Source organism: Aplidium turbinatum, chromosome 12 (assembly GCF_918807975.1).
Source record: "Aplidium turbinatum chromosome 12, kaAplTurb1.1, whole genome shotgun sequence".
In the NCBI taxonomy this organism is placed as follows: Eukaryota; Metazoa; Chordata; class Ascidiacea; order Aplousobranchia; family Polyclinidae; genus Aplidium; species Aplidium turbinatum.
In genome coordinates, this window is record NC_137483.1 from 10561255 (window position 1) to 10580953 (window position 19699).

The following is a 19699-nucleotide window of genomic DNA, read 5'->3' on the forward strand; positions in this document are numbered from 1 at the left end:
TCTCAACAGGAATTATTTTACATCTGCAAAACAGTGATAATTAAAAAAATAAATTTGACTGTGCACTATAACTGTAAATGATACTCCAGACTGAGCAGCACAAATTCAACAAGTGGTACAAGAATGATTACAAGTGAATAACTCAGTGGGAAACAGATCGCATGAGGTGTAAAATGGTTGGTTGATTGGTTTTTGAATCTTTATCCTCGGACTGACAAAGCCTTGATAGGTTATTCCTGGTAGTTTCACATACGTGTACAGGCTCTTGACAGAGATCTGGTTACCGAGATTGGCAGAGTGAAGTTTTCGATTGGTGAATTGTTGTTGCCGGAGAATTATTCCATTCATTAGGTGCTGCTGAATGGAGAGCAGTCCTGAAATGCGTTGCTCAAGCGCACACCCCGAGAGTCGAACCAGCGCCGCGTGGTCTTGAGCCTGGTGCATAACCACTGAGCTAACGGGGCGGACAAGCATACAAGCATGTAATACAAATTAGAACATACATAAAAGAAAAGACAGACTACAGGCAAATATTTGCCTGTTTAGAGATAAGTTTAGTCTTTGTCTTTTTGCCCAATTTCTAGAATTAAACCTTGTTTTAAAAATGTATTTGCTGAGAAACAGTGTCAAGTATTTCACTGATATATGCAGTATGCACTGTGTTTATTAAATCCACATGAACAAGGTAGTGTTTGGTGTTAAACTTGTGCAAAATTGGAAAGTAGGATGAAAACAAGGTTAAAAACCACTCCTTTAATTTCACAGTTACAGATGTGCCTAAATAACTGCAGACAGTGCACACCGTTTCGACCTTCCAGTCTCGTCAGTGCAGTGTTTACCCTGGAATCATAAACAGACATAACTAAGCAACAACACTACATTTAACATTATAAAAACAAAAAAACAACAAGCGAACGTTTTCGGCTAGTCATTTCTTTAGCATTTCTTTCAATAATGTATTTTTCTTATAGGCTTGAAAAGGGCTATATGACTAGCCGAAAACGTTCGCTTGTTGTTTTTTTGTTTTTATAATGTTAAATGTAGTGTTGTTGCTTAGTTATGTCTGTTTATGGTTTAAAAGAGTTACCTCTCTACCCAAATTGTATTACACTGGAATGGTCATGAAGGTATATACCTCCATGTGACACTTTCCTATTTGTGGTACGTAAGCACCAAAAATAGTACTACTGCCAACCTTGCCAAAGTGCTCAAACTGCAAGCAGTGAGCTTTGCGCAATGCATAGCAAGGTACCCCCAGTAAAGTGCTCAATTGGCGTAAGCCGTCACATTATTGATTAGTCACAGGCAATACTGTTGAACCACATACAAACAAATCATTCTTTTCTGTCTTCCACTGAACAGTTATTTGGTTCATGTTAGGCAAACTTGTGACATCCTATTGTGTGTGATTCAATCAACTGTTGTATTTTTTATTGCTGACATTCAACACTTTTCTCTGTCCAAGTGTCTGCACATTGCAGTTCTCTGTCAAATAATTATGAGCGATTCTGTCATTCCAGCAAAAAAGCTTAAACAAGGTTAGTAGTTTTAAGCAAACTTAAGATCTCATGTTACCTTTATGTTTTTATTCATATAATAGTTAATACCTTGACTACTTACAATCTTCGCCATGTCAGTAATGCAAGAGTTTTGACATCAATTACAATACATAGCTTAGTTACACAATTGTGTATGTGATAAACAATTAGTCTATAAATCAAGGATTTATAACGTTTTTCTTGTATAGGCTAGTTATTTGTATTTGTCAATATTCTCATTTCTCAGTAAAGAAGTACTGGTAATTCAGTTAGGTGTTAAACTTAAAGTCAATAAAGACTTCTCACACACCAAGCGATACTACCGTATGTCTACTCAATGCCACTCTACTGTTTGTTCAAACTTTATACAATTTGGTCCAGGAGTCGTTATATCTTGTTTATTGTCTTATATATTGCTTATGTCTTTATGTATTGGTGAGTTTATGTCTGAAGGACATAAAATTAGGTTTGTACAATGCAAGATCCTTACTTTAACTGTTAAAACACAGTGTCTCGATTTAATGTTATCTATGATTCTTCTCTTGGAAAAGAAAGTGTAATAATACCTTTTTTGTAACTGGTACCTTTCAGATAGAAAATAACACATTTGTTTATAAATGATCATGTCCTAAGCTTATGTCACCCGCGACCAGTGGCCTCATATTGAACAGCTTTAAAACATCTTTAATTGAACAGCATATTGAACGATCTAGTGATTATCCCATCTAATTTGTCCATGTATGAATGCTACATAACTTGTGAAATCTTTATTTTTTATGCTTAACCTTTTAATAAACAGGGTCGTGGTGACTATTCCAACTAAACATTTTTGATTTTACGTAGTACGATTGTCATTTGGAAAACTTGCAACTACAAAAATTGATAGCGGAGACAAGGAAAACATTCCCGTGAAAATTTTTTCAGTTGATGGTGATAGTGATGAAGATTCAACCAAGATTAACGATGTCACATTTAAATCTATGCCTCGAAAGCGGAAGAAACTTATCCAAAGGTATAAAAATCAATTCCTATGTCATTATTTTTTTCTCTTTAAATACCATGGCAATGCATGGCATTGTCTTTTTAAGAAAAACTTCAGTACTAGAAATATTTTGTTTAAAACCAATACGTTAGCTTAGAGTTTAGCGCACTACCTTTGATTGGTATATGTGGATAAGATATTGTTTTGAATCGTTGCAGTCTTGATTGTATATCTTCCAAAATGAAAGCAATGTTGCTTTAGTACTTTCGGTAATGGATTAGGTATTGCGTAAACTGTTGCTAGTGATAGAAGTAGCATATGTAAACCAATTATTTGTTCCAATTGTACATCTGCCATCCTGAAGGTCACAACTAACCTAATGTTTTTCCCAGTCTCACGGTCTCACCACCTTCACAAGAAGAGTTGAAATGTGACACAAAAGTGCTACTTATTTTAATACAATCTTCTTGAAATTATAGAGTGTTTTTTTTTTAATCAAAATTGTTTTGTTTTCAAAATACTTAGTAATCTTTTAGTATACTTAGTTACTTACCTTTTTATTTAAACTTGTATAATATGTTAGTAAATCAGAAATTGAACTAAATTGTTTTTTATAAGTTAGTTTAATTGTGTTTTCTGTTTATTTAAAGCTTGTTTATTTAAAGCTTGCTCTTTTTGCAGTTCAAATTTGATTGAAGTCAAAGCTGATGTCCATCAAACTATTCAATGCCCTGAGATATCAACTTCAAGCATCGAAAGCGAATTAAATGTAATAACTTAATGTACTTTTTATACATTTTAGTGCAAATAGATATGAATAGTTTGTTGATTATATTGATTATTGATTTATTGATATATGTCAAAAAATGTGACATGTAGTAGCTTAATCAAACAGGCGAGAAAAATATTGTGCAAGTTTTTAGAACAATTCAAATCTAATTTACATATCCTATTTTAAAAGATCACTTAGCAGTAGAGACGTACTGGTAATTGAAATTTGCCGAAGCAATCTTTCAAAGGGTAGCAACAAACAGAAAAAAATATTACGTCTGTTCTTCTTTGTCGAAGAACGTCTGTTAAAAAATATTAACACAATTATACGAGTTGTATTAAGAAATTACATTGCCAAAATACAATGTATATATCCATTAATTTACATTCAAAATCCATTTCAACATGCTAGAAAAATATGGTTAGTGCGTTTTGCTTGAAGCAGTGTGCCCTGTTTCTAAACTCCCAAACACTGTTTGGAGACGTCTGTGACATCACAGTTATTTTATTTGTACCCTGTATCCGACCTAAATCACAAGAACATAATACACTCAACTCCGAAGAGCTAAATGATGCCACAGTGTCACAATACATACATTCATACAATTATGACATCGTCACACACATGTCTCAGCGGTACTGCTAATTGTTTGTATCATTGGTTAATGGTTAACTTTCAGAAAACTGATGCAACCGACGCGATAGTTCTTTCATCAGAATCTGAACAAGAAAAAGACAATTTAGAGGTAATTTTTATATAAAGACAGATGAATACATTTTTGTCACTGAGGTGCAATCAACAGAAAGAGTCTGTTTTGAGTTGTATGAACATTTTTGTGTGCACAAATTGCGCATTGTGGTTGAGGTTTTTTTGAAAACGTTTTGTACACTTTATAAACTAGTTGGCAGCAAAATCTATTTGAACGATAGTACCAACAAGGATAGTAACTACAGCGTTCATTTTGCACCTTTTTTAATTTACTTATTAAAAATAATTCATCATATGTTTCAAATATTAGAATTCAAAGTAAAGTCAAGAATTGATTCCCACCGCTCAAACTTGTGTGCATACAATTGGAAAAACTTATTTTTCGCATATCTCACGTTTCTTAGTACTGTAGTAGTAGTAGTAGCATATGATCATAAAGTAAGAAATATAGCCACTTTTTGTATCTGACATGTGGCAACACCCTGTTCTACACGCACTTGCTGACACATCTTGATATAAATATATATCTCATTTGTTAGATTTCCCCTGAGAATCGGAAGCTGTCTGAAGAAGTTGAAAAGAATATAGAGGATGCTATAGAGTCGGTTATACAGAGAGGTTTGCTCGACGGAGATAACATGGTTTTGAATCGAGATATGGCGAGAGATAGGAAAAAGAGGAACCGAACTCCTTCTCCAAGCAACCGAGCAACGTCTCATGCAAGCAACAAAACATCTAAAAGTCCCATTGAAACGACTGGTTCGAACCCTAGTGACGCAATTACAGTGACACCTCCTTCTGGTGAACAAAAGCCTAAAAAACCACGCCGCTCCATCTTAGACATGTGGTCAGGTCCGAGGAAGTCAGTAACAGATGAGGCTCCAACTGAACTGAAGCCGTTAACATCTACCAGGCAGCAACAAGATGTAATTGAAATACATGATGACTCTATACAAGTAGAAGCTGATGTTACAAAGCTCCCGCTGATTACTGATTCAGCAAAAAAGAGACCTCGCTCTGAGTCTCCAATTCCATTTTCCCAATTTGAAAAGGTAAATATATATTTAAGATGTTTTAATAACCATCACCGTTCAATGTGTGCCACGCTTGCAACCCTATCAAAATCTTATTTTTTTAATTCAAACGCCTCTAAATAGCTTCGCATATTCAGGATCAGACCAAAAGCAATGATTTCTCTGATGACGAAAAACCACTGGTAGAAATCGTTGAAGACAACAATGTTAAAAAGCCGAGAATATCTACGGCAGTTGCTGAGGCGCAAATTCCCGGCTCACCCAGCGCTAGCGCTGCAGAAACAACACTCCAGTCTACCTCCGAGCCTTCCTTATCGTGCACAAAGTCGCCCAGTAATACAGAAGGCAACAATGACATCAGCAAGGCTTCTCCAAATTCAAGTTCGACAACACCGCCTTCAGTTAAAGTAGGCTATGTTTGCAGTTGTTTTTCAGTATTGCCTCTGCTCTGCTTTTGTTCATGGACTGTTTTGTATGAGCGACTGGTATTTCGGAAATTTTTTTACACAATAGTGACACTAATTTTATAAACACGTTCGACATTTTTATTTTACTAGTTTTCTTGGTTTAAGTTTTGTTTTTAGATATCGAAAAATAAATTTAATCCTCTTTCTGCTCATCATTGACCCACTGCTACCATTCAAATCAAGTTTAAAGAAATCGAACCTTGTTTATTGTGGCAGTGAGCTCCTTGTTCCAGCTTGTGTGGTCCAACTACTCCTGATACATTCTCAATGTTTAAAAGTTGCAGGCGACGTCCGAGGATTAATTGATTGAAGTAATAACGATTAGCTGTGCATCGTAAATCACAACTTTTTAATTTTTATACGAAAACGTTAAAGAAAAGCTTTACTGATATGTTTAGAAATCACAAAAATCTGGCAAACTCAGTGCCGAAGCTCAACAGGCGAAAGAAGAAAAGGTGAGGAAATAAGTTGATTGTACCCGGATGTACATGAGGTTTACGTCTCAAGCTTCAACATATTGTTGAGAATGTTATTTTTATTATTTGTAAGCTCATGCAAGGAAGTTGAAGGTATCGATTAAGTGGGTGGAAAAGCAAAAAGTTGGTTTTCGTGTGTCCTCGTTTGAGCATGTCAGTAAAGGTCTTGTTAGCTATGTGCTCTCTTGGGATGGCGAACCGACAGCCTTTCAAGCATCGGTTTTGTGCTCTCCACGCTTGACAAGCATCTGAGAGTCAGTCTTTGTAATTAAAAAATTAAAAAAAAACTTTTATCTTGCTTAATTTTTCCAACAAGAAGCCAACTCTTTGTCGCATCTAGGTTTACGCCGGGTCGTTGAAGATTTGGATTAAGTGGACAAGAAGGCAAGGAAGCCAATTTTCGTGTTTACCTTTAAGCATGCTGCATTTAAGTGTTTTGTCAAAGACACAGCCGCCTGCTCGTGAGCGGTGTCGAACCGGATCCCTTTCGAGTGTCGTACTAGGGCTCTTACCGCTCTGTTATGCAGCCGACAGGTAACTGATATAAAGTATTAAAGAATCGTTAACCACTCATGAACAATTTCGTTTTTCAGGAGAAATTGAGAGAGGAAAGGAAACGATTAAAAGAAGAAGAGAAGTTAGCGCGAGAGTTGGAAAGACTTGAAAATAAACGAAAGAAGGTTTGGTCGAAATCAGAATTCTTTTTACATCAAATTGTGTTTCGTACAGTGACTGTAAACGAGCCTGTTACGTTGGACACAAAACGACATTATATTTTAACCACAAAAGATGCCCAAACTACACTTTCTAGACGCGATGATTCGGTATAAAATGACCTACTGTTATAGGCCTATGATGCCCTATAGAATTCTGGTCCAAACTTTTTCCATGCAGGTTCAGCTTGACCTACATTTCATGTTTGACGTACTTGCTTCTTTTTGCAATGACTGATAAATTAAGAGAACAGTTTAAGGTTCATATGACACAACTTTCTTGATCTTTCACCCTCCAAATTGCGCTACTGCAAATATCGCAAAATGTGCAATCGAACAACCCCTGCCTCCTAAGGATTTCATATAATATTTGAGCAGTTCCTACCGTACAAAGATATCACACAAACAGATTCGAAGTTAAGTATCTTTTCAATGGGAATACCGTGGAAACGAATAACCTTGCAGCGGTTAAGCTGATGGTTCAAGGGAAGTACACCCCACTCATGCATCTAAAGTTTAGTCGTTCGATAATTAACTCAACAGTGCTCATACTTATAAAGTAAAATACACCAACATCAGAACGTAGTTTTTTTCTATAAGTTGTGTAAATATATTAAATATAGGTTAACTAAAAGTGTGGATGGTAAAGTAACCGTGTTTTTGTATAATTTTAGGAATTGCGCGAAGAGGAGAAAAAGAAGAAACGTGTTGAAATGGAGAAGATGCGAGACGAAAAAAATAGAAAGAAACAAGAGGAGCAAGAGAAAAGAAGATTAGATTTAGAGTAAAAATGTTTGATTTTATAACTATTCTAATGCATGATGCAATTGATGCATCCGTATAAAGGGGTATGATAAATCAGTCCTGCATCATATTTCATGCACAGTTGGAGAATTATGTGAGTTCTTCAAGCTCCTTTTGGGGTGAAGAGCAAAAATTGCGTTGTAAGTGACTACTCAATCTGTGTGAGGACACTGCATGACACCATGAAAGCTGGCAGAAGCCACGAGCGCAGCATCTATTTCATCAATGTAGCATGACTAGTAGGCGCAATGGCACATATCAGTTGGACGCCTATCCTGTGACGTCAGGCGATTTAGGCGCTATTCTGAATTAGTGCATTTTAGTGGGAACTTAGCCGTTACTTATTATTTTATTTAGAATCACTAATTTGATTAAGATTCCAATCTTGTTACAGAGCTAAGAGGTTGGATAAAGAGCGAAAAGAAAAAGAGAGGGAGAAACGAGAGGACGAAAAGCGAGCAAAAGAGCTGGAAAGACAAAAAATCCAGCAAGAAAAAGAAAAATTGGAAGAAGAAAAGGTAATTACATGAATATGCCTTCTAATTTAGCTCCCTGCGATGCAGAGTGAAGCTCATTCTTTGCTGCGATTGTTATTAAATCGCAGCGACTACTGTCCAGCCACTCATAGACTCGAACTCTTTGCAGAAGCGCATCAGTGAAAAACAAGCTTCTTCCTTTAAGAGATTTTTTACACCATCAGCACGAAGTCCTGCTCTTCGGAAGGTATTTACTATTAGCCTATTCAAGACGTTTGCGTATTTAACATGTGTATGGTGGTTGCAAAAAATAACTTACAGTGTACAATAATAGTATTAAATCTATATTGTGTATTTAAAAGTATTTGCTAAACTTACTAAGTCCAACCGTTCTCCTCAACGTGGTGGAGAGGTGGCAACAACGTATGTTATATACGTTGGCTAAACGGCTCTGGCCTGGGGAAAGACCTGGCAACCTACCCCAGAACTTTTGCCAAAATACTCTATGATGATGATGCTAAACTTACATTTATAAAAAATTTTAATTACTCTCTTTCATTTCTGTCTGGTTTTTGTGACTTCCTTTTGTTCTTTCTTGTATTATCTTGCAAGATGAAAACTTGTTTCGGTACACGTTTCGCCAGGTTGACTGTTGTTAATGTTAGGGCCCCCAAAGCGGTACCGCAGGTCTCAAATACACAAATGTCCCTTTAACCCCTAGCTCAGTGTTGACACAACCCAAATGAAAAAAGAGTCTGCGAGTTCTGAACGCTCAGTTGCTCTCTTATCAGGTTCTTTGTGTAGACCAATTCACGTCTTTGCTCGCGGGTGGTAAGACAACAAAGTCTTCTCAGAGGGTTGTAATTACTGCACAAAAGGATTTGACGTAAATTTTACGACAAACAATTGAGACACCTACTGTTTGTATTTTTAACGCACGGGGTTTTTGCTACGGAAAAGGAACAACTGCTTTGTGGAGCCAAATCTAACATACTTCACACTTCCCTTGTTCATATAGGATGTTATTCGGTCAATCTGCCACGAAACACATTTGAACGTTGTTTAAAGAGCCTATGAAACTATATGTAATTTGCGTTACAATTACGCTTGCTTTTTGACTTGCGTGTTTACTATTTCAGTCGACAGAGAAGGTCGTTGGTTCTTTCATACCATTTCAACTAAAAGAAGATATGTATCTTTCCCCAAAGCACAAACAGCTCAATTCGTCAAGGACATCTGCTCTTGATTGCCACATACAAGATCAGGTGCTCTTTTGTGTCTTCCAGTCTGCTTCAATCTTTCTTGATTTTAAAACCAAAATGTTAAAAATGTCGAGTAGAAAGATTGCAGTTTCTTCCATTGGTTAATATTGCTTTTTCGTAAGGGTTTTGTTGTTTAATCAAAAAATAAAGAGCCCAAAATGTAGATACTAAACTCATGTTCCGCAAAGAAATGTTTCGAAAACTATACTGTCTTCATCTTCATCGCTATAAACGCAAAACATTAATCCTTTTTTTTGCAAGGCACATGCTCATTCATACCTTTCTGAGGTGAAGAAGTCTGGTGCCAAACGCTACCGGTCGAGAACACTGCCAAGTCGCAACAAGAAAATCCTCAGGTACTGAAAGCTCCAGTGCAGTGGATCCTAACCTTTTAACATACTTTCTCCAAGCCATATCTCGAATTAGATCGTGTCTTCTCCTACTTTCACAATAATTACAACACAACCCACTTCTTAGTTAATTTTTAGCTTTTCCGACTTCCACATGGCGAATCGCAGCGGAAACATCAGACTAGAACTTCACAAAGCGTCTTTACCGAGGAAGTTAACTTACCTTGGTTTAAACTTTTTCTTATTTTTAAATCTTTGCTCGCTCAAGATTTCGATTTTTCTTAGAAGTTTGGCCAACTTTGCTTGGGAATTGGTTTACTGCGCATATGATGTAATTTTTCTTGCTACATTATTGTGAAATTTTTCACTGTAACAGCCTAAAATTTTTCGTTTTCAAAAGTACATTTAATATAAAACAATGAAACGTGTCGTTTCAGGATTTCATTTAAAAAAACTCATTCATGTTACTGCCATTCATTCTATTTTACCTTTGGGCCTGGACATCATCTCACATTGTCAGTTTTGTCTAGCTCTTATTCTGCAATGACGTTTTCATTTACACGATTTTTGCTTCTTCCAATACAATACATCGAGTCAATTCTAAAACCTATGATTTAAAAAAGCTATGAAGCTTCTGCAGTTAAAAACTTGGCATTACCTTATATGCGTTCATCAACTTACAGTTTGTCAGAGGATGGGCTGGAAGTGATCGCGTCAAACGGTGAGGCTCGCTCTGCAAACATCCGGGCTAAGTTGCTTCAGTTTTCAGAGAACAACCGTCCTCCTTATTACGGAACTTGGAGGAAGAAAAGCAAACTACTCAGTGCTAGGAATCCACGTAAACAAGACAAGGTAAGAAGTTTTCGAATTTTGATGTCTCTTTTGAACGCATGTTTATAAGTGCGAATATAGTTGATAATCATTCTTTGTTTTAAATGGTACAGTAGTCCCTTCATACTTCTTCATTTAGATAAAAATGCATGAATTTTTTTCGGAGTGTCTTGTTTTTCTTTCAGAGTTTATTCGATTACGATGTGGACTCAGATGACGAGTGGGAAGATCCCGGAGAGGGAGAAGACATTGCGAACAGTGATGGGGTGGGATTTTGTTTTGAACTCTTCATTGTTGCGTATGATCTTTTAGCCCTGAACAACATGGACTCTGTCAACTCGATAAGCTGTTAAATGTGGAGGGAAAAGCTTCACTCTCGACAGACAGGCCACACCCTCAACAAAAGGATTAATTCATGGCCTCTATGATCAAAATTGGTTGATGATGATGATTGTTTGCGTGTCATTTTAGTTACGAGCCATGCGAAACATACTACGGGCCTACTGTAAGTGTACTTGGCCTGGAGTAACTTTCAACATAGTGCTTGAATTAAACAAAGTTTGACCCACCTGATTAAAAACGTGTTTCACTAATTTCTCCGCTTCATTCATTTTTATTCTAAACATCCCAGTGAGAACAATCTAATTTAGCTTCAAACATTTTCAAAATTAACTCCGAAATTGTCTCAGGAGGAAGAAGGAGAAAAGGATGACGAAGATGAGGAGGGAGACGGATTCTTTGTTCCTCATGGATATCTTTCCGATGATGAAGGAATCAACGAGGGAGAGGTGTGAACTTGGGGTTTTTTTCAGCTTGGATTTCAACTAGAGTAACATGGTTTTTCCAACTAACATTAAGTTACGAACCAAGATGCTGGTCAAGTTAGTAATAATGTGAAAAGGCAGCTTGTGCCACTTCATTATTCCTTCATCTTTATGAACGAGGAGAGGCATGTTGTGCTCCGGACAGTGATTACCTTGAAGTGATGCCAGCACCTTGTGGTTCTGATTTTTTTATGTTAATATGTTTGATGCTATTAACTTTTTTCTATCTTCGTCAGGACGACGTGACAGAAGAACTCTCTGACCAGAAGTTGAAGATGAAGCAACAAGAATTTGAAAATTCCTTCAAGCAGAAAGTGAAAGTTATGACTCCCATCACCATCGGCTGTATATGGGCGGATAGTGGACATCAGTCCTCAACTGAACACTCAAATATGCTACAAAAGTATGAGGTAGGCAGCACGTGGTACACGACAGCTCTGCTTTATCTTCATTATTCAAATTCGGTTGAGGTGACCAATTCCTCCCTGACAGCGATGATCTTCATCGCTTTTTTCCACCGCATCTTCCTCTTTCAGTCCAACCTTGTCTACCTTGTTCTTCTGGTTTTTATGTCCTTTTTAAACGTCTTCATCCTGCTTCAAAGCCAATACCTTTTGAAAAAGTCTTCCTTCCTCTTTAGCGCATGTCCATATCATCTTACTCCATTTGTTCTTGGCAGTTGGTCTCTTCTACAGCCTGTGATTGAAATTGTTTTGTTGAAACTCACAACCTTTAATAGACCATTAAATGTGTTGGCTCAAATTTGTTTTCATGTTTTTACAGATTCAATTTTTCATTCCTGCACCAATTGATTTGGAAGTGAAAAAAATTGTGAAGTCATCAGATGAGAACAGCAAGACAAAAAGTGACAAGTCAAACGTTTCTGCAAAGAAATCCGTCCCAGAAGAAGGTAGCCTACAGTTCCTCTGTTGATGTTTTAATGTTTTCAATCGAAGCGTTGCCAATATTTCTTAGAACCAACTTACTGGCACCACATTGGGAAAAATTTTTTTTTTTTTCTTTTTGCAAATATAACTTTTATCGCAACTTGCGATAACAGAACACGGCATTTGTTTCAGTTTTGGTCCCGTCAAGTGTTGAGGATAAATTGGACTTGGTTGTCTAGCAATACCCTGATCTTATTGATGCATTCATTTCCAGCTATTCCTGATTTGGTGAGAATGCTCCATGGAAACCCACACAGCCTGGGAAAGCTTGTTCCTGAATTCCAATATTACTGGCAGCGTAAAAACTCTTCTGCTGTGAAAGCCATCGCCAATTCAAGCAATACCGGTACGCATCATTCATACAAAGACGATTATTTTGTTGTGAAAGTTTGTAAGTTTTGATAACCTACCAAAGAGTTGCTCGATTATTCTCGTTTAGTCTGTGAGCCAAAATCAAACGTGTTAGTCCAACTTTGTTTTTATAGTGCTAGCATCGATAAGTCGCTGTTGGAGTGGACTAGTTTTTTAGACTTTACAAGTTTCTTTTCTTAGGATACAATCATACATAAGCTTAGAGTGGTGTGTGCCTGACTGCCTGGCCGATAAAAGCAGTTGTTTATACAACGATTCGACATCTGCTGACGTTGTAGTAGTAGTAGTCCAGTTTTAATCCGATGATGTCCCCGTTACCAAGGGTGGCCGGATTCACCTCCAAGTGCCGCTTTCACACCCTGCCTTCACATCGATGTGTCTAACGCGTTCTCTCTTGTCAAGCCCACCTTGCTGCTTTCTTCCTCAACTTGCTTTTTCCACGTTTTCTTTGGTCTCTTGTTTTCTACGATCCTTCACTCGCAACTCCTGCGCTCTTCTCAAAACATCATCTTCATCCCTTCTCAAAACATGCCCATACCATCCCACTCCATTCGTCTTCTCCAACTTAACATTCTCATTCAACCCAAGCAAGTTCATAAGTTGAGAATGCGAAGTCAATGTTATGTTGATTCAATGTAAAACGCACTAATTTTGCAGGCTTGGATCTCTCCACTTCCCGCAATGTTGATTTTGAAAAACTGCCAATAATCTTTTTTCCAACAGATATGATTGGGGAGAAAACATCCACCGATAACTTACAGGTCGAAAATCAATGCGGTAAATCACCGATTAGGCCCCATGGGTCTGTTCTCAATCAAAGCCCGCAGTCCAAAAGTCCTTATGGGGTCGTTGGACTGTCTATGGTCCTACTGCAAGAAAAAGGACCATTTTGGATTTCAAAAACTCAAATCCGTGAAAAAATTAGAGAAATCGGTGTTTATGGAAGAAAAGAAAAACTCACTAGAGCTTGTTGGTATGGATCATAGCGATCGATATACACATAGGCCTTGACAGCGTGCAAACTGAAGGCTGATGTAGTTTCCATTTTGAAACCTAAGCTAAATTTACGTTATGTCTCTTTGAAGTGATAGTTTTGAGAATCCAAATTGCCAAAGTGTGATCACTGAATCTCAAAACACTGCAAAACTCTTAATATTACGTTAAAAAATGACAATTTTTTCCCATTGAGCAGTGTTGCCGGACACTTTTTGGATTTTCAGCACAAGTAGCAAAATCTACTCGTAATGTGAATGACAACAATAACACAGAAGCAACTCAAAATATACACAAAGACTATATCTATTAATTAATACCCAAATTATCAACTTATACTAGCGATTTTAGCTACTAACTAATCGGCCTTCTGTCAAATTTTAAGCTGTACTTTGTCATGGCCTGTGTATGTCGACATTGTATGGATGTTTTATTGTATAGTTTGTTAACAGTATTCTGCATTTTTTAAATGATAGATTGTTTAAAAAAAACAATGACTAACTTTAAAGAATCTTCTCTAGCAAAAATTTCCCTAGTAAAAATAAATTTTGGAATGCGTGTTATTTTAGCTGACATGTCAAAAGTACGCCAGTCTTATGTCTATATTGTAGCCTTTGTTTAGATAATGTAACCTATTGCACTGTCATATCATGCAAGCACCATATGTCTTTTAGGTATGTTTTTGACCAAGTGTTTGAGAAGTATTCTTTGAAAGAAAGCGACTACCCATTACCATGCCAGTGGGAACATTTGACCTTTGAACCTGATATGAAGTTATACCCATCCGAGATCATACAACCCCCCACGAACGTACCCCCACCGTCCCAAACCGAAACCCCAGTAAAGTGCAGCATTGATAAATTTGCTACCAAAGTTTCAGCAGAAGATTTGCTGGAGAAAAGCAGCAACAGGTTTCCGGTTTATTTTTGAAATTGTTTTTTGTGACGTTAATGCTGCATCCACTTCTCTCAACGCTTACAGACAGTCTCACCACAGTCGATTGCAATATTACCTTAAGTTTTTTTGTTTGTTTTTTCAATGATAAATTCGAAGTACACTTCGTATCCTTATTACAAGGTCTTTGCTAAATGATCTTATTCTTATATAAGATTTTGAATCCGCATCTACCGAATTTTAGGTGGCCATTTTGTCCACTAGCCCAGAGGAGCAATTGAGATTTCATTGTACCATTTGCACCGTCCAGTTTGGTTAGGTTTGCCAAAGCGTCCTTGCACTGCAACTTGTGATAAAAGCTTTTCTAATTTTAATTAGTCGTACCGCGAAGTGTTTGTTTGTGAAATTAACTCAACCCGCTTCAACTTTTCCTTGTTTTGCACAGAATCAAGTTGGAAAAAGAAAAACAAGCGCTTCAAACCCAAGCTGTCCAAACTGTGGAAAAATTCACAACTTCCAAGGTATGCAATGGATGATCAATTGATCATATAAATGAGTTAGGTTGAGTGGTAAACTGAGTATTTGAGTAATCAATTTTTCTGCATTAGTCTGCTGACGATGTTTCTATAAACGTTTAAAAACGATAATAACCGTTCTATACTACTTGGTACGACGGATTGGATCGATCGGAAAATATGATTTCCAGATAACCCCCGAGCAACTCATTGAGAATTCTCGTCAAAAACTCGAGCAAGTGGAGAAGACGAAACGACGCATCAGCCTGACGACTATATCGCTGGCTGGCGATGGAGAGCCTTCTGCTAACGAGGTTGAAGCGAGCGAGTGCGCTGCGTTCGGGGTTCCAACGCACGCAGCTTTTAAAACCTTCTTCAAGGTAAGTATACTTTGTTGTTAGAACACTGTTGCATGGTTGAAGCTGCCAGGAAAACGGCTAATCTAAAAAAGCAACAACTAACCGATAGCTATCTAAAAAGGAGCGTTCTTTCTGGCAGTTAGCACAAGGCTGAGTAGTGTGTACTCGTAAGAACAGCGAAAAATTGCGATTCGCCAACCACAACGGTGTAACTTCCACTACTTTGATAATTTTTAGGCTTTTAGCATTTGAAAGTAGACTTACCACTGCAGCCCTCGAAATTAGCTTCCATCTACGACGGCAAAAACATTGCCGTCGCCAAATCAGCAAACCTTGAATTGCGGCGGCAATTGCCGTATGCTTTAATCAAACGAAATTTCATGCACTTCATCGTGTCACACGGCGGTAGCCCAGAGTATTACGCAAGCTACTGTATTTTATGCGCTGACAATGCTCTTGTAAACCGTAAAAAGTTTGCAACCTTACAAATACTGGCTTAATTGTTACGCAAAAGTTACTCTTTCATCGAATAATGGTTCTTTGGCAGTAAAGAAAAGTAATGCTTCCGATGATATGGCATCGCGTTCATGAAAGGGCAGTTTTGCGTCTTCAAGTATTTCAGTGACGACGCGACAACCTCATCCTCCGATGATTCCGACTCTGACTAGTTCTTTATCCAACAGACTTTGTGTTGCTCGCAGTATCCTAATTGTGCCGAAAATATGTGAGTGTAGCCTATACGTAAATCGAGGCAATCTTCTCGCAGGGAGCTATTGATTTGTTACCGGTACCTGATTGAGCAATTAACGTTATTTCATGATAATTCAACGTCGCTAGATGTCGAATTAATGTAAAACAAACGTAAATTTCTTATTGGGCATTGTTGTTACGCATTATAACCCACCGGCAAAATTAAATCGATTTGTGCCGACTCGAACGTTGAACCAACCCAAAATTAACTTACTTCCTCCCCCCGTGAACGTGAATCACCGTAACAGCGTGCGTATCGCGTTGTTCGCTTTATCGCTACTTTTGGTAAAATCACAACAAATCAAACAGTACGGTCGTGATAGACTATTCGAATATTTCTTTCTCTTCTCATTTTACATGTTTTGGTACAATTTTTTCGGTACAAATAAATTGTTTTGGTACAAATAAATGTTCACAGCAATTGCCGAGGCAATTTCAACTTTTGCCGTTTGGCCTCGTCAACGTTTTTGCGAAGTAAAAATATCCTAATTTCGAAGACTGCGTGAGTGCTCACAGCAAGTAAAATAGTCCGAGGTGAGGTCTTGGTGCGATGTTTCTGCTGATTAAACTCACGCTGCGAGTAAATCAAACAGGAAGAAATTTTGAACAATTTTTGTCCGAATTAAATGCTTATTTTGCGACGGCATTTTTATTGCCGTAGCAGAATGGCCATTATGACGTTTGCGGCGGCATTTACCACGGCAATTGCCGTGTGCCGCCGCTAATTTCGAGGACTGCCACTGTGTGCAAATACTTTTGACGTGAAGGTTTATTCTTTTATTTTACCATCAGATTTTTTTTACATCAACGGTTGACTATGATGAACGGCTGACAACGTTTTGGCTGATTCGGTCTTATCAGCACATCGCTTTGAAAACTCCTATTCTGCATGTCCACTTCTGTTTTGTGTCAAGTGTAAATGACAAGCGACCGTTTACTGAAGTCGAAACAGTGCAGCTAGTTAGGTCTTCTACGCTCACCAAGCTGTTTTTTTTTTTCAAGCAAAAATATCTCGCTTTCAATTATTGCATCTTCGTTTTGCTTTAGCTTTGTTGGCGCTTGCCAACTGGCTCTGATGACCCTCGGCAAGTTCTTTATTACCAACAACATGCAATTCATTCCTTATATAGTTCATCTGCAAAGCATCTGTTCTGATTTTCATGGTAGGCTATCGGAAATACTCGTTTGGATTGGTTTGTTACTGTTTTAATTGCTAATGGTTTATTTATTTTTAAATGACAATAACACTGTAGAAATGGTTGCCGTGGGATTATTGGAACGTGTCATGTATTTTAAATTTTTCAGATTTCGCCAGCAACAGACAAGCCTGCCTCTCAACCACAACCGTTGGTGGATTCTTCGCATGAAAACCAAACTACGACCAAAAACATTAAGAAGTCCAATGACGAAGAAGATTGTAATAAACAGTTCAAGGAAGCAGACGATGAGGAGCAGATGGATGTTGAGGAGAACCCTGATCTTCAAGAAGAGATGGATACGACGTCGATTCAAAGCGGCAAGCCCACTCAATAAACATCTCCAGTTATGAGAAGTCACACTTGCATAGTCGTTGCACTATCCAAATTAAAAAGCTTTGTTTCTTCGAAGAAAATGATAAATTGTTGCTGGCAAATTGTCGCTTTAGCCATGAGAATGCGACGTAACACGTTTCCGTAACATTGTTCCGCTTAGTAAACGTTTGTTTTTCAAACCAGTGTTGTTCAGTAATGTCTTCTGACGCTGGTAACGCGTGTGAAAAAGGTCCTGCAGTAGAATTTAGTTATTAGTAAACCTTACAAAATGTGTTTTTTTCATCGTTCTTACATCATCATCCAATTTCGTCTTGCAAAAAATGGAGATGGCTGATTATTATTTTTAGCGATTGTCTTCACTGCTTTTTCACATCAATCTGCCGGCCCCATCTTTTCTAGACAATATTTCAAAATCTGGTTATCAGATTAACTTGCCTCGCTCTGTCTGCCTGAATTGCCGCTTGTATTCTTCTTAGTTTTTGCAGAGTAGCTTTCTGACTGGAGTAACTAAAATGTTTTTTGCTGAAGAAAAATATGATATTGCGTTTTTAAATTAGCTCATGGAAAAAACGTAATGACCTGTATAAAAAATCTTATTTCAACGAAAATTGTCTGTGTTAAGTCTACAGTAGCCAGTCTAGTGGCAGTAGAACTTCCACGTGTCCCTCGAAAAATATGGAAAAATTTTAGCTTAGCCTAGTAAGTTTCTAAAGCTTAGCCTCTTTGTTCACTATGTACCTTGTAATTATTTGAAAATCAAGTTGTAGTAAAAAAGTGGGCTATGTCTAAGGTATATCCGCTACTGAAAGACTGTGAGCCACCTTCATTGGGTGACAGTGCCTTGTCGTGTTATACCATTAGCACTGCACAATTTGGTGCGAGTGCGCGTTTGACTTGTACGGCTTTTTGTGTCAACATTTCTTTTGCCGCTGTTCTAGTTTTTCGTCAGTTTCGATGCATTTCTTGAAAGTTGATTCTTTTGATTTTACGGTAGCAATTTTCTTGGTATGCTTTGACAACTGATCAACCCATTTTGATTCGTTGGTCGCGTTTAACCGACTAAATAGAAAAGTTCAGTGCTCGTCAAGCACTCAAGTAATGTTACCCGTAGCAATACTGTCACCAGTCATCAAGAGAAATAGCGCATTTAAACTACGTAGCCTACAAGTAAATAGTCTTTTCTTGCACCTGATGTGTGTTGGGAGCGGGTTAGTTGCAGCTCGTTGGAGACTATAGAAGTACTAGGTTAAGTGGTATGCTACAACTTCTAACCTTTCTACTGTAGTCAATCGTCATGGATTTTTAAACCATGGGTCTCGAGGAACTCTGATCTTGATCTAAAACTTGTTAGACATCCTGCTGCTTCGCAGGAAATACCTTTTAGGAATAGGCCGTCTAGTGTCGGCTGGAAAACTTTAATGTAATTTTTTTAATGATGCAGCAAAAAACGGTCTAGTCCCCACTCCCCAGCATCTTGCAGATGCGAAAGAGGTAAGAAGAATCCAGGGATACCGTATTCAAACGATCTGAGGCTATCCCTGCAAGCACCATCCAATAATGCGCATTTTTGTCGCAAACGTCTTAATAAGTACTGTAAATGCATTTGCAAATATAAAATTTGAAAAAAAGTTAGTCGCCTACGGCCCTCCTTAGATCATCAATTCATCATACGATCTGCAAGGTACTTCGCCATGTTTGTTTCAAAGCGACAAGTTGGTGTCAAAGTTATTACTTATTAGATAGCTGGTTGATGAAGTTCAAAAGTAAGTTTCACGCTAGTAAAAGAAGAAAAAAGCGCTGACGCAGGCCCAGCTGTTTAGACGTGACTAACAATGTTGGAAGCAGAATGATGGTAAACACCAACAGAAAATCAGCGAAATTTTTTGAATATGTTTAATCAGAAGTTTCGGCTGCAATCAAAATAATGTCCACGTAGTGTCACAAGAAGATCAGTACAGGTTGGCTATCACAGAGGCAAGTTTGTTACAAAATGCTCAAACTTGCATATTGTTTTGTAAAAAATTGACAATCTTTAGGCCTAACAATAATATAGCCCACATCTTTTGCGTAAAATCAGGGATTGTTGGCTCTCGTGGGCAC

The 19699-nt window shown here is 37.8% G+C and overlaps 1 protein-coding gene across 1 annotated transcript; it reads left to right on the forward strand.

The window, feature by feature from the left end:
- Positions 1 to 1366: 1366 nt before the first annotated feature.
- Positions 1367 to 18769, forward strand: LOC145781211 (uncharacterized). The gene is made up of 24 exons (XM_082592991.1): positions 1367 to 1538; positions 2382 to 2550; positions 3202 to 3289; positions 3972 to 4037; positions 4540 to 5052; positions 5172 to 5441; positions 5900 to 5956; positions 6571 to 6657; positions 7365 to 7474; positions 7889 to 8012; positions 8140 to 8217; positions 9110 to 9235; positions 9494 to 9588; positions 10266 to 10434; positions 10599 to 10679; positions 11103 to 11201; positions 11474 to 11647; positions 12021 to 12147; positions 12399 to 12530; positions 13280 to 13529; positions 14224 to 14460; positions 14889 to 14964; positions 15150 to 15338; positions 17373 to 18769. Exons 1-24 carry the CDS (start codon positions 1499 to 1501, stop codon positions 17598 to 17600), a joined length of 3585 nt encoding a protein of 1194 aa, XP_082449117.1. The 5' UTR covers positions 1367 to 1498; the 3' UTR covers positions 17601 to 18769.
- Positions 18770 to 19699: the final 930 nt, after the last annotated feature.